Source organism: Cydia amplana, chromosome Z (genome assembly GCF_948474715.1).
Source record: "Cydia amplana chromosome Z, ilCydAmpl1.1, whole genome shotgun sequence".
Lineage (NCBI taxonomy): Eukaryota > Metazoa > Arthropoda > Insecta > Lepidoptera > Tortricidae > Cydia > Cydia amplana.
The window spans coordinates 30,946,420-30,961,820 of record NC_086096.1 but is presented as its reverse complement, the minus strand read 5'-3'; the positions used below and the strand labels follow the sequence as shown (position 1 = coordinate 30,961,820).

At 36.3% G+C, this 15,401-nt stretch overlaps 2 protein-coding genes across 2 annotated transcripts in view; both read right to left on the bottom strand.

Annotated features, from left to right (window-relative positions):
• LOC134661126 (protein sickie) overlaps nucleotides 1–15,401 on the bottom strand; it is a 231,065-nt gene that overhangs the window by 194,012 nt on the left and 21,652 nt on the right. The window lies entirely within an intron of this gene.
• Nucleotides 8,097–8,743, bottom strand: LOC134661122 (uncharacterized). The gene has a single exon (XM_063517072.1). It carries the CDS (start codon nucleotides 8,637–8,639, stop codon nucleotides 8,139–8,141), a length of 501 nt encoding a protein of 166 aa, XP_063373142.1. The 5' UTR covers nucleotides 8,640–8,743; the 3' UTR covers nucleotides 8,097–8,138.

Below are 15,401 nucleotides of genomic sequence, written 5' to 3'. Positions count from 1 at the left end.
TTTATAAGTTACAAGGTCTTCACTTATAGTTTTACCAAGCTTGGGTTGTCTAGCTCTGCAGCTAGTGACATTATCTATAAAAAAGAACCCTTATTATAAAATGCTTCGTTTACGCTCTTTAACACGTTATTTATACATTGTGCTAGTTTATATTTGCCTCTAAAATTAAGTTCATTACCATTTAATTTATAGTCAGTAGTTCCTAGATAAATACTGTTTGGTTGAAGCCAAACATTAGAGTCGGCATTAGCAAATTTCTTATGCAGAGCAAAATTAATTTTACCTATATAACTATTATAATTGTCAGCGTACTTATTAATACTATAAGGTATGTCACAAATCATTACATTGGTGTGACTGGCAACATTAACCGTCTCTTCCAGGATTCTGACAACTTTATTTACGGAGTTAATATTGTGATCACTTCCTCCACACATAATGACCAGACAATCACTTTTTGTAAAGTTAGCAATTTTTTCCTTTACACCTTGTAAGACACGTTCAGTTGTTCCGTACTTTATGATGTCCGCTGTAAAATCATAATCGTTACGTCTGATCCTCGATAAAGGTAACAACAAATCAGCACCATGAAAATCGGATAGAAGAAGTAATTTCGGCTTAGGAATATATCGTCCTATGCGATCTTCTGCCACGCTATGATACAATGAGAGAACAGTTATACCTATTATAAACAATTCAAAAATTTCCAAAATGCGCAAAAAAGTACTCGTATAGAACAAGTAGTAAGTATAGATATTACCTTATCAACCTAATTCAAATTTATTAATTTAGGACTTTGGACTTACATAAACAACAGGCACATAAGAATAAAATTAGTCGAGAGTGGGGGCCCTAATCGACGGCGTTGCATGAACAAAAGATTTCCTTTGGCAGAATTGGTCCTTAGGACCCAAGGATGGATTTAAGAAGTGGAGCCACCGAGATTTACATAGGATAGTTTTAATCTCAGAAATCATCTGGTAAGGGTGTAAAAAGGGGGGTGGAATTTTTAATGGGAATCAATAATTTATAATAATTTTATAATTTGTCTTTTTGTAAGAAATAAGGAATGTTTAAGCATTTTTGGCGAATGGCTTCGAATCCAAACCTTTTGAATGCCATTAGCTACTGCTGTTATGGACACTACTACTCATGACGTGCTCAGGGCTCTTCGCGTAGGAATAGGGGGATAAAGTTGGTTGGTTTCAATCAGTGTCATTATGCAAGTATCAATGATATCTATTACATATCTTGCTAGTATCCACAAATGCTGGCGATTAATGCAAATTGTTAATTAACTAGTCACATGGCACACGGTCGTATCGCGTTACAGTACGGTCCAGTAACTCGGGCGCGTCAATTAAACGTTCGCCCGTCGAATCGTCGCGCGTTAATTTAGATTTATTCGAACTGCTAACGAAATTATTGTTAATAGAGAGTGTGCTGCGCTCCTGATATTATATCCATGGACGCGACGACCAAAACAAAAACGACGCTGGAGCGACGGTGACAATACCAAAGTTGTTTAGGTATAGGTAAGGTAATAGGTACGTTAAGCAACATAGAAAAAGTATTAATTAAATTATATGAGATCATTGAAATTTTACATAATAAATAACACAGGCTTGCAACTCTGGCCTAGATGAAGTAAATCACACCGGAGACCCCAAAAGCTATCAATTTGACACCTGTGTAAGTATGAGTCAGAAAAATATTATTTTCAAAGGCCCTGTTTTGTACAGGATAGCATACTGTATATACTGACCTCTTAAGCACTATTTTTAATTCATAACCGTTAATACAATCATTACAAGTACTCGTAAATAGGTAATAGTGATGTAACAGTATGCGAGGTTAATATTATAGAAAATCAAAATTCTAAATGAATCCAAATTAAATTTCAACTGCACTTTGATGAGTAGTCTTTCTAAGACCTAAGATCTTTCTAAGAAACATTTCTGATCATTTCCTAAGGCCAGGTGTAAGTAGGAACATTCCGCATTCATTTGTGTGCACCAACAAACATTTTAAAACACACACAAAAAATAGAACATTAAAATGGGTTGGTAATGTTGGTATATATTTTATGTTTAAAAAGGGTTTCTGCAGCTCTATATCATCCTCCTAACTTGGTATCAAAATTTGCCAGTTTAAAATTAACTCTGTCATATTGACGAAGAGTCAAATCTGAAACTGGGGCTTAAATGTGTACCTACTACGAGTAGCAACGCCGGTCGTCAGGAGGTTAAGCATACAATGGGAAAACATAACATTATTTCCATTCGCCCGTTTGTTTGCGTTAATGCAATAATAACAAAGTCTCCTTTGTTCCCCCTATAAATGCGACGTGGCATTATTTCGGTCATGGCGTGTCTGGTCAGATTTGTACGAACCTTAATCAGTGTAACTTTACGGTTGAAAAGCAAACTAAAACTGCGTACTTGATGATAACATAAAATCAGTAAGTACGTTTTAATCCAACCCCGTCAATGGGTTTCGACGATTAGGTACGCCATAAAAATGTATCTAATACTATAGTTGTCCGAACGTCTGGACTGCCGCCTCACAAAATACTGGGTAGGATAGGTATTTGTACAAATTTTATCGTGCAATAAAGTTTAAATAAATAAATAAAAAAAAAAATAGGCAGGGCTAAATAACCCATCCTGTCTCTTGTTCCTCTATGCTCCCAGTCATTAATGTTAATTTTTACGTAATTTTTAAATCTTAAGTGTTTTATATATATTTATAAGTAGTTTGTAAACGTGTAAGTTTTATTTGTTAGTGTACTAACAAAAATTTGGATCACGTGGTCTAAATTAAATGATTTTTTATAGTAAGAAGTACGACTAATGTCTCATCAATGAGCCGCAAAGCTTTTTACAAACAATGTCATAGGTCGCAGAACATAATGTAAAAGACTGACGGTAATTATCCTACTTAGGAATATGTAGTTATTATTGTATTCGGGCAATCCCGCTCCAGCGTATTATGGATGGCTTTATCCACGTGACAAAATAAGTTTCAATTTTAAAACCACGTGATTGAAAGAGACATAGGTATATTTTCATACGCTATCACATAGACAAATATGACCATCATAACCGTAATTGGACGAAAACAAATAGTGCTGCGCCATTTGACTATTACTCCACTTTCTAATAAATATTCATAATAGTACTTTAATTTATATTTTCATTAGTCCAACACCTTCACGCTACACTGGCAAGTAATATATTCTTCTTTTAAAACCATTGGACATGATGTCAATTTTAATTAAACTTTGATTTAAAAGCAATTCGGTTAAATTGAGTGATTTTGTAAGTGCTCGTCAAAATGCTGTCAGGGGCAGACAGTTTATCTTCTTCCCTCCTCTTTTCCCCCTCACTATTCGTAATAATAAGCAGCTCATATATAATAATTACCTAGGTAGTTATATCTTATTCGCGTATTTATAAGTATAGAAAATGTTTATGGTAGAAATTAAGAGCACTTAAGTTTCATTCGGGCACCTTTCAAAAATCTAAAATAGTGACAACCTTTGGATATTATTTACTATTTCTAAAATGTACGTAGGCATTTATTTTATAGAAAACTGCAAGACTTATTTTAATGAATATTTCCAAGTACTTACCTACGTAATAAAAGAATAGAAATAACCAAATTTACCTTGCAAAATCAAATATTAATCTTACAATGTGTTTACGGCCCCTAATCTCACGTTAGGAAGTAAGTATACCTGATATAATGGCAATAATAAATTTCAATCCACAAGCAATCCGCTTATTACTCGTCTATAATATTAGCGCACCACTAGACCAGGCCGGGAAGGGTGCATGGCTGATGCAAAGGCACAATACGACAACCACTATTATTAGGGGAGGCTGTTAACTCTATATAAATGTTATTTCTTTCCCTCGTCGAGATGAGTAAACTTCACTAATGAAGGAAACGGAAATAGACGTTTCGTATGGGGGGTGCGAAATAGATAGAACATCAGTATTCAGTACCTAAGCAGTAACCCACGATGGATAATTTGGTACTAAATTTGAATCCAGACATAATCTATTTACAATCTTAAAAAGTAAGCCATAGTCTATGATGTGAATGTGTAGGTCATATTGAATAATTGAAGGGATGTTTACAAAAAACAACATAACCATGGTATAATAATATACTCCGCCTGGTACTCTCTTCCGAGATTCGCGAATGACCTAACTGGCACTTGCCTACGTCATCATGCTGTTTACAGGTTCTCAAACTTTAAAATGTGGGAGAATTTTAACCAACAGTGAAAATTATTTTAACGGCATTAATTTTAAGTTATTCATGTAGAAACATAGTAAAATAAAACAAATCTATACTGCACTTTTCACTCCTACTCTTACAGTTCCGAATAGAGCAGCCAACCATTTTCGTAACAAAACATTAATTACGAAGCTTACGACGTGAAAAGTTTGGAAAACACTGCGACTGCTGACACTGAGCGAGAAGGAAATAACAATTAACACGCGTTCGACAAGGACGGTCGGTCAGGGACAAAATGGCGGATTGTCAAATGTGACAGCGCTATCCTGTGTTGCCAGTAGTGTAAACAGAATTACCCGAACGTCTGAAATTTCTTTCGTAAATCGGAAGATATTGCTAACGAATAATTAAAAATGACGTGTTATTGTAAAATTTAAGATAAAATACATATAAATGAAAATTATTAAATTATAAAGAAATAAATTAACTTATTAACCATAGATATAATGTACCCATGTAACATGTTATGTTGAAATAAAGTGGCAATGTTATTGTGACGTAGGCAAGTGACACTCTGGGAAGAGAAGACCATGTTTTATTAGACCATGCAACATAACTGACTACACTGGTTGACACCTGAAACGATTAACAATGTTCTTAAAAAAGTGTCAACCGCTCTAAGCAGTTATGTTGTTTTTGTAAACATCCCTTCAATTTTTATCTTGGGACCAATCACACAATCGCAAAAATTGCTTATTGTTTATCCAATAATATAAAGTACAAAATACGATCGTAATTCGACTCAGTATAAGTATAGTGCCCAATAAAGTTATGGAGTGGTCATCAGCGCTAATAAACGACGTGGTCTCGGTACCAAACAGTAAATTTCGAATAAAACGAACTGCTCACTAAATTAACCCTTGTACGCAAAATATCTTATTTCAGTAAACTTTTAATAATAATAATGACTTCACTTAAGAGGGCAGTGAACCACCAAATGTACCTATATTAAAACGTTGTTGTTATTAAAAGGTAAAATATCGAAAAAATCCTACCAATTGGAAATATATGAACGAACTTTCCATGATGTCACTATGAAGGACGAAAAACAGTGACGTTTGTATGGATAAATCGCCGTCCGCTAACCTCTTAACGGAGTGTATTTAGGACCGGTTGGCGTGACAGGCGTCAAACTGGTGCGGGTTTGATTCCGACCTCATACATATTCAGATTCGGAACCCGGGGGCAGTGGGGACTGGGGACAACATTGTGTAGTAGGTAATAAACCCCTCGCGTGTGCAGGTACACGAGTGCCCAGTGTCTGCTGACAACAGACGTCTAATATGTAACCGCTTGAAAACGGTTACTACTTAGATAGATTTACGACCAGCTTTAGCAGGTGTCCACTTAAATTATCTTTAATTTTATAAATATTGTAAGCAAATTGACAATATATTATTATTATTCTAAGGTTTTTTTAATTCATTATTTTAGGAGCTTAGTCGCTGGGCGATTATGGCGCTCCGTAATTCTAAGGTTTGTCAGCCTGTGGAGCAAGTTAACCTTTTCAACGCCGTGTCAAACACTGTCACACTGACGCCACATCACCGAAGTGTCAAAACTGAAATTGAACTTTATGCATATGCACGTAAGTCTATGTTGCTCTGTGATATGTGACCGATTAATCGGTATTTGGCGTTGAACCTACGGTGCGGATATATCGGTCATTGGCGTCCAAAAGGTTAAGCTAAGTGCTTACGTACATATTTTGCAATTTTAAAAATAATAAATAATTTAGCTATGAAGAGAAGGAAATGTAACTGAAGAATTCTGTACTTCTGTAACTAATTTATTAATGCAGAATTCTTCAGTTCCCACTTATAGCTGAAAACAGTTCATACGAGTAAAGCTTTTTGGCTTTTTTATGTATTTTATCCCCACTGCCGTAATATGTCCAAAACGGATTGACCGATTTTAATAAGTTACAGTCAATTTTGTAATTAGGGGATGCCGCTGTTATTTTTTTAACACGCTTTTATTAGGTCGACCTGTATGTAACTAACTATGTAATGGAATCTTGCAAGTTAAATTTGATCCACTTCCCGGTTTGCAATTGAGCTGAAATTTTGCATACACATGTAAATCGGGTGACAATGCAATAGTGACAGGAGGTGGCCATAGGAACTCTGTGATGAAACAACGCAACCTAATTGTGTTAGGGGTTTTTAGAATTGTCTCGATGAGTATTAGTTGTCTATCATAAGAAAAAGTCAGCGATAAAAGCGTATACCAAAAATGAAATTTTTGCCAAAAACTTATTATACATTTTGAATGGGAATTTTATAAATTTACTTTTGTTATTTTTATAAGTATAATAAATTATATTTACTCGCAAATCCTTACTGTAATGGCGCGTTGTGCCGTCTGTTGTGCTTCTCCCATATACATATGTCGCAGTACGATAGATAAAACCGTAATTGTATAGTTATAACCCTAGGGATATAATTATATGTCGTAACATAGTTATACGAAAGTGATTCATTACTATCTTACTAGGAATATAATATAGTTATATTCCTAGTAAGGTATTACTATCTTACTAGGAATATATATAACGGCTTTATCTATCGTACTGCGACACATATACATAGTTCCTGGTCTTCCTATCGAACCACAAAAATGCGTACATAAAGAGGTTTAAACAGCAGCGTTAACGCGACATTAGCCTCACATTACTCAGATAACGTGTCGAGCATATTATATTCCTGGACACTTTTCCGCTAGGCGAGCGGGAAGTAGGAAATAGCAGGAAAAGTCGCGCGCGGCGAGCCAGATAATTCGCATCATATTATTGCGGCCAGGTCGGGACGGGACCGTTGAAAGCCACGATCAATTAACCACTGTGATATACAGTCGACAGGTAGTTTTGATACTTTTACGTGGTTAGGTATATTTATTTAGTAGTAGTAATAAGCTCTATATTGTACAAAAATACATATTAAAACTAAAATAAAATTAGTAAGTAGTCTAAAGGCAAACTTATTATTGCCCATGGATAGATCAATTTTATAAATTTTGAAAGAATTAGAAATCTTGTATATTCTGTACAATGTATCTTTAAGATTTCAGCAGGATAACATTGGTACTTGCAGTGAGTGTGTGTGAGTTATTTAAATTTGGGAAAAATATCAAATAGATACACTGACAGAAAGATAGAAAAACAGAATCTCAATTACATGTCTAAGAAAGCAGAAAGGAAAGCATAAAATTTTATTTTAAGTTTAGAATGTTTAATTCTAATTTGCAGTGAAAGCATCAAAACCAGATAAATTTGTAAGTCAATTCCATGTTGTGCTTGTATAACTGCGTAAAGATACGAGTACTCAGTGCAGCGAACCACCCCGTCACCTGGGGGTGCGCTTAGATTGAAATTTTCATTTTATTCTTGAGAAACAACCACTTACTTATCGCATAATATCCCTTGCTTCTTTCCCGAATATTGTTGCAAATATTTAATTCTGAAAGGTGGCAAGGCACTACTATAAAGAGAAAGTTACTATACAATAAATAACGTTTGCATTCCTCTTCTTAACACAGTTTTAGTCAAAACATTGAGCTACACAACCGCAGCCTGCTTTGTTTTGTGCTTAACCTTTTGGACGCCAATGACCGATATATCCGCACCGTAGGTTCAACGCCAAAGACCGATTAATCGGTCACAGACCACAGAGCAACATAGACCTACGTGCATATACATAAAGTTCAGTTTCAGTTTTGACACTTCGATGACGTGGTGTCAGCGTGACAGCTTTTGTGTTTGACACGGCGTCGAAAAGGTTAAGTAAGTTATTCTGTTTGTTTTGATAACATTACAGTCTTAATCTGATCCATTAAAAAGCAATAATCATTACCTCGACGGTGGTCTTCCCGGAAGCTTGCCATTTCATGAGATGTTCACCCTTGAGAGACCAGCCAGGGGCGTAGCTGATAAGCCCCCCGGCCGCGGCCCCCGCGTTGCTAACTGCGTCGCTCGGCGCCTCCGCTTTCGACTTCTTGGGGCTCGTCTGAAGCCGGAAAAAACTACGGCCGTGAATCTTGCAACTTTTTGAAGGGGAGAAGAAAAATGAGCTCTTCTTAGGCGATTTTTCTTGTTCCTCCGCCGCTTTAGAAGTGGACGCGTTCGACTCAGTGGCATTCTGTATTTCGAGCTCGGTTGTCTCTCTAGCGCTGGGCTTAGGGCCGGAGTGCTCGTCCGCCACAAACAACAACGTCCTCTGGACAAATGGCGTGGCTTTGTTGTAAAACTCGCACTGTTCGGGAACTTTAAAACTGGCCGGAATTGTAGTTCGTTGCGATTTTGAAAATCGTCGCTCCATGTATTTTCTAGCCATATCATTACGTTTAAATTTCTAGTTCTTCTTGCTTTTTACACGCATAATTTATAAAATTCTACCTAAATTGTGACGTCCAACAACAAAAGATTCCAATAGCATTTTATTACCTACAAATATATGAGTTTAATGTTAGTCTTTATAAAATAAGAAGGAAACAACAAAAGAGAAAAAAAGAAAAATAAACCAAGCAGAATAAATCTATAGGGGTCCCTGGGATTGGTAAAATGGGTGGATATTCGTAAACTATATACCCCATCCTTCCCCACCTGACTGACGAATAGCAAAACCTAGCAATAACGTCACTAGAAATGACTTTACTCGTCCGACATAGGCAATACACTTTAATTTATAAAACTGATAAACTTATGAATTTCCGGAACCAGGCCAATGTCCCAAACTAAGCAAGCCGGTGGGAATAAAGTTCAATCGATTACCTAGTCGTCTGTGATAAACTTGGTTGACTTAACATATATATACCTACATATTATATTTTGTACACAAGGATATTCATATCGAGGATATAATTAAAATAGTATTAGAGTGTTTAAGTAGGTAGTAATAATACGAACTAAAAACGATTTACATCCAAAACTTAAATTTACATGCAAAATGTAAAAAATTACATCCAGGAAATAAATAAAAAATTACTTGAGACCTCGGGTGACCCTAGGGCTGGCTCATTCCTAGGTCAACGAATAGGCATAGCCACCCAGCGGGGTAATGTAGCCAGCCTCATGGGCACCCTTCCGCAGGGCACAGACTTGGGGGACCTTTCATAGGTGGGTATTTTTTCTATTGTTGTTTAATTTTTAAGTAGGTTTATTTGAATGTTAGTTTAGTTTTGTAGGTACCTTACGTTTTAATTTTAAGTTACTATTTAGTATTACCTACTTGAATTAATGTAAGTACAATAACCTTATTATTTATCCATTAAAGTAGTAAAATAAATGGGTGTCGGACTGTCGGTGCAGCTGCTATGATCATTAAAACTTTGAAGTGTATGCCTCCCTATCTATCCCCTTCTAGATATTCTATACAACATGAAACGCTTCCTGCAACGCTTTGCAATTTTCACGCGGAGGCTCTGCCGGGCCCTATCGATCTGTGCGTGAGTACACACTGCCGCCCCCGCTTATGCGTACAAAACGGGTCCGTGCATCCCACCGGTACCTTAACACAACGCCATATGATATGCTTTCGCCTGTGACCCCAGAAGAACACGCTACTAAACTGGCGATTTTCATACAATGTAGGTACAAACATTTTAACACAAGGACTCAGGGTTGATATTGGTGAGCTGAAATATCTGCCGCCCGCAGAATCGTCCACCTTGTCAATATTAGACCTGTATTTTACTTGAGAAATAAATTAGAGTCGGTTGTTTTTTTATGCTGGCATTGGATTAACAGGTATCTAATCGATTGGGTACTTTGAAGCCATGCTTTACAAATTTACCGTATAATTGTCGGAATAAAAAAATTCGTGTCATATATACTTAGATCAGGAATTTAATTTATCTATTTGGTATGTAGGTATCTGTAAGTTTGCGTGAAAGTAAAATAGCTAAAGTGGGTTATTATCGACGCTTTATGTTTCTGGAATCGATTGATCATTGAACATATACCTAGTACGTTACAGGTTTGACGGCAGGAACTCTTATATTATGCGGTGATTAATTTCCAATTAAACTTTCTCGGATATTCCAAACAAAGGAACTCAACAATAACTCCAGCGAAAGTAAAACATGTTACAAGACTTACAAGAGCCCTGTTTGACGCACGCTCGGCGCTCCACGCGAACGACTTGCTACTAGCCGGAGAGCTAGACCCCGGAATAACGAGTATGGTACAGGATAATGAGAGGAACAAAACTTAATTTTGCTGTAATATCTATATTATTACTAAATTCAGGTTTTTCATTAATTTAAAGGGGTTGGTTCTAAATTTTACCTTTAGAATAAATACAAAATTACGCAGTGTTGCAAAAAAACGATGATATCAGGCGAAGAAAATGAATTTATTACAGACAAGCGCTTTAATTTCAGCAAAGAATTAAAATTCATAGAGAAGAAATATAGCATGCAAAGGTTCTAAAGTATAGCAATTAATTAGTTATCTGGGGGCACGGTAGTGCCCCCGCCAAGACGAGCAAAGCGAAGCGCAAGGGCACTACTACCTTTTCTCGAAGCGCTTCGTCGTTTTTTTGAACCCTCATAACTTGGGTTTGGATTATACCAGATAAACAAAATTCTCGGGATATGATGTCAATAGTGGACTTATTAAACATAAAAAAATTCAATTGCATAGCTCTTATACTTAAGATTTTATTCATAACTAAAAAACCCCGATTTCGTCACTGACTCACTCACTCACTGTTGATCATCAAAACCTCTAGGGTACTTCCTGAAGTCCTAGGAAGCTGAAATTTGGTATGTAAGATAATATTAGTACACAATCAACAAAAAAATTCAAAAACTTGAAATTTTTTGTCCCTAAGGGGCGGAAAAGGGGGGTGGAATTTTGTATGGGAAATCAATAACCGCTGAACCGATTTAGTTGAAATTTGGTATGTAGATAGTTTTTGTAATGGGGAATGGCATAGAATAGTTTTCAACCCCAAAATCACCCCGTAAGGGTGAAAAGGGGGTGGAAAAGGGCGTTAGGGGAAAAAGAGGGTTGAATATTGTATGGGGAATCAGTAAAAAGCAGATTGTATAAAAGATGCCCCGAGGTACGTATTTCAGGATTTTTAATAGTAGGTCCTTAAATCACACGCGCAACCCTTTAAATTAGGGGATGGAAGCAACTTACAAAAAGAAGTGAAATCCCACCAAAAACATTTTCATGTAAAATGTTGCCAAGACGAAACCATAAGGCTCGCACTGACAAAAAGTTATCAGATCTCTTGTAGAGCCAAGCTTCTAACTCTACGAGTACAAGCCCTAACTTCACAAACTCTACACCTTAGTCAAAATATGTGGCTTGGCCGTTTCGTTACTCCAAGAACTATTGTATTATAAAAAATAATGAATAGTGAATACATTTTTCACCTTACGTCCATGTGACAGTAGCGAAACGGTCAAGCCACATATTTTAACTAAGGTGTAGAGTTTGTGAAGTTAGGGCTTGTACTCGTAGAGTTAGAAGCTTGGCTCTACAAGAGATCTGATAACTTTTTGTCAGTGCGAGCCTTATGGTTTCGTCTTGGCAACATTTTACATGAAAATGTTTTTGGTGGGATATAATTTACAAATATCGGTTATTTCATGCGACTTTCAAGATACCTAAGTAGGTAGGTACCTACAAAGCGAGCGATATGAAATTATAGATCAGAATACGCTTTACCGTTTGGCCGAGTCGTGACTCTGATTATCTGTATCGCAGCACGCGGTCAATCGCCTGCGAGTCGTAAGCCGGACCCACGTGACCCTGCACTATTGTCCCCGACGTCAATACCAATAAGGCAAGGATGGGAATCCAATTGCTTAAAAATATTTTCTGATATATCCTCATGAATAGTAGACATCATAGTAATGGTCTGTCACGTTACACTTTCTTAAAAGAGTGTAGGGAAGAATTACCAGCTTGGGTAATGTTTTGTTTTAATGTTTATTTGGGCACAAACGGTACATGTTTCTTATAACTAATGTCTATACATCATTCATAAACCAATACAGTTGCCACCACTTACTAGCTCATTCAAGAAAAACAAAATTCAGGATAACTAGATTTTAAAAATTAAGAACAACAGTCAAATTAGGACAAGGGCTTAAATTAATGAGATATAACTATTTTTATACATTAAATACGCAATTAACTTTAATTACACACATAATACACTATTTACACTTGTAAATAGTGTCTTTAATTCGTTTGTTCATTTAAAACCAAAAGAACTTGATGTTTAAATTTAGTCAAGGAGTCATTAAATAGATATATCAATTTTTGAAAAAATAGAAAAAAAATAGGTAAAGCTAAATTAAGTACATACTTAGTATCCGTTTCATTACATTACAAAATAATAATGATATGAAGGGTTGAAGGTCAGAACATGAACCTGTATTGTCTTCAATAGAGTCTAGTTAATAATGAAGACTGCTGCATGATAACTCCCATAACTCGCCGTCGCCGCGAGAATCGTCAATGTTGTGGATGTCATTATACAGTGTGTGGCCTACAACACGGGTGAATAATTAAAACGTAGATTCTACTCCTCAAACAATAAAACTTTTGTTCAACAACTTTTTGAAATGATGTAGTCTTAAAATTGTCCCTTTTTCAAACAAACTAAATAATATTTTCAATGTACTTTAAATTCCGTCTAATTGACATTGCCCGTCAGCCTTGTCACCGTACAGGCATAATCAATTTCGTAATACATTGCGTGTTCGAATAAATTTTAAAGTGTTTTAAAATACAAACCACAAGTTATTTTTAAAAGTCGCTGAACAAACATTGTCTTGTTTGAGGAGTAGAATCTACGTTTTAATTTTTCACCCGTGTTGTAGGCCACACACTGTATATTATTTTTCTCCTATTATAATTATTTGCGTATAAAACCTGGCACACATCTACTATTTATATTTCGAAATTCTATTGGACTTGACTGACCCCAGTTATAGTCACAAAAGTAGATTTAACGCATAAGTAAAGCTGAGTCATTAGAAAAGGTTTAACATTTTAAGACTAGATGAAATCATTTAATCTTTTAACCGCCAGCAATTTTTGATCGAGCGTGCTCGTATCGCCACCGACAGTAATTGTACCACGCAGAGTAAGGTTGGCATAGTTACGGAAGTTATAAATGTGCTGTATAAACCAAATCAGATCTTTGTCTTATTTATCAGACTGTGGCGAAATGAGCTGGATATGTAATGTCTTATATATCAGACTCTGGCGGTTAAAGGGTTAAATAAGACAGCGACCGCTTTTTGCGTATAAAACTAAAATGGAAAAATATAAAAAAGGCACGCGAGGAATGCAGTGGTGTATGGAGGTTGACGGTGTAGAATCTTTACTACTCTCTGGCTTTACACACTACTTTTGAACTTACGTTTGTGAAAGTCTAATATTTAATTGTTTTATTTTGAGTATAGTAATAAAAAAGAAAGTAGGTACACCAAAATATTTCGATATTTTCCAGACAGTATCCTGTATCACTGCCCTAAGCCATTGTTATAACCCCAAGGAAAATACAACGTTGTCATGAATCATGACAACGTTGACATGACCGACACTTAGTGTCGGTGACACGCACACACCCGCGCGACGGACCTAAAAGGGCTATCGTAAATACTGTGAAAGGAAGTCAATATTAACAGAGAGACGACAATGTGTTATTTTATTACAATGTTAATTAGTTGAAAATTATATAAAATTGAATTACATTGTTGTCTTAACGAGTAGGTAAATGGTTGTAGCAATCAATACACATCGACCAGCTCGACATTTACCTTAATTCTTGAGCTAACAATAAAAAAAGAAGCCTACACGAAACATAAAACCCCTTATTAACGTCATCAGGTCATCACATAAGCTCCAGTTTTCTCCGTTTATAACCGACTTCAAAAAAAGGAAGAAGTTCTCAATTCGTCGGAATCGTTTTCTGATAAGAAATATAATTCCTTCTGCACGACTGAGTTCAAGACATACCTAATACCTACATTTACAATTGAAAAGCGTTTAACATTCTTGCCGTGCATCCGAGTTTTCCGAACGATTTAGTTTAATGAATATTACCTACGTTTGGTAAATGTCACTGAACAAAATGAATAGAAATAATGGAGCAACTACTATGCCCGTTCAGAAATAGACGCCGCGCGCACCCCATGCTTCGACTCGCGCGAACTTGACAATCTACTTACTTAGTTATTTTTAAACCTAATTTATACAAAATATTTGGAAAACAAGGGATTTTAAAACGTTTGATGCAGTCCTAGCATACACAGATTTGATTTATTCGAGTATGGCGATAAAGGACTAACTGATTAATTAAAACGGAAAAACATACATCTATAAAATTCCAAACCGTACTATGTAACATTATTAATATCTGGGAGACCGAGCTTTGCTCGGAAACATATATAAAAATTCTAAAGCGCGCGTTCTCCCAGAGATAAGACCTAGGTAGATCGATTTTTCGCCCCCGAAGACACTCATATAGCAAATTTCATCGAAATAGAGTTTCCGAGATTCCCGAAATATATAAATAAATATACAAGAATTGCTCGTTTAATAAGTATGTAATATAAATGTGTGACCTAAAAATAGGACACAATTTTGTACTTCGTTTCCCACAAAACATTGACTACATTTATGACGTGCGTTTACGTGTCGAGTAGATTTTAACACTGACGCTCCATAATTACACGTCTCCCAATGGCGCGAGGTGTGATATGCAAGCCGATAGCCGCCTCACACATTACGCTCCTAGATAAGGTGTTGCGCTTTACGCCCTTGCCTCGTACTTGATAATCATATAATTGCCCGGCAACGGTCAGTGGCTGCAGTGAGCGCGAATTTGCATTTTAATCACGCGTTGATTTGAAGTAATACCCTGACGCGCATGCGAAAGCGTTAAACATTTGCACATGCGTTGACTTGACAGGTTGCCGAGAGATGCTTGTATAGTAAGTATAATTGTGCGCCTCTTTTACAATAATTAATTACGTCCCAGTATGAACCACAGATATCAAAACATGAGCTAAATAGTTTCTGAGTTTGAAACAAGTCTCTGTTGCCTGAGCGAAATGTCCAGAAT

Bases quoted from the DNA above. Each gene is read 5' to 3' on its own strand.
- LOC134661122 (XM_063517072.1), bottom strand. From the start codon at position 8,639: ATGGCTAGAAAATACATGGAGCGACGATTTTCAAAATCGCAACGAACT.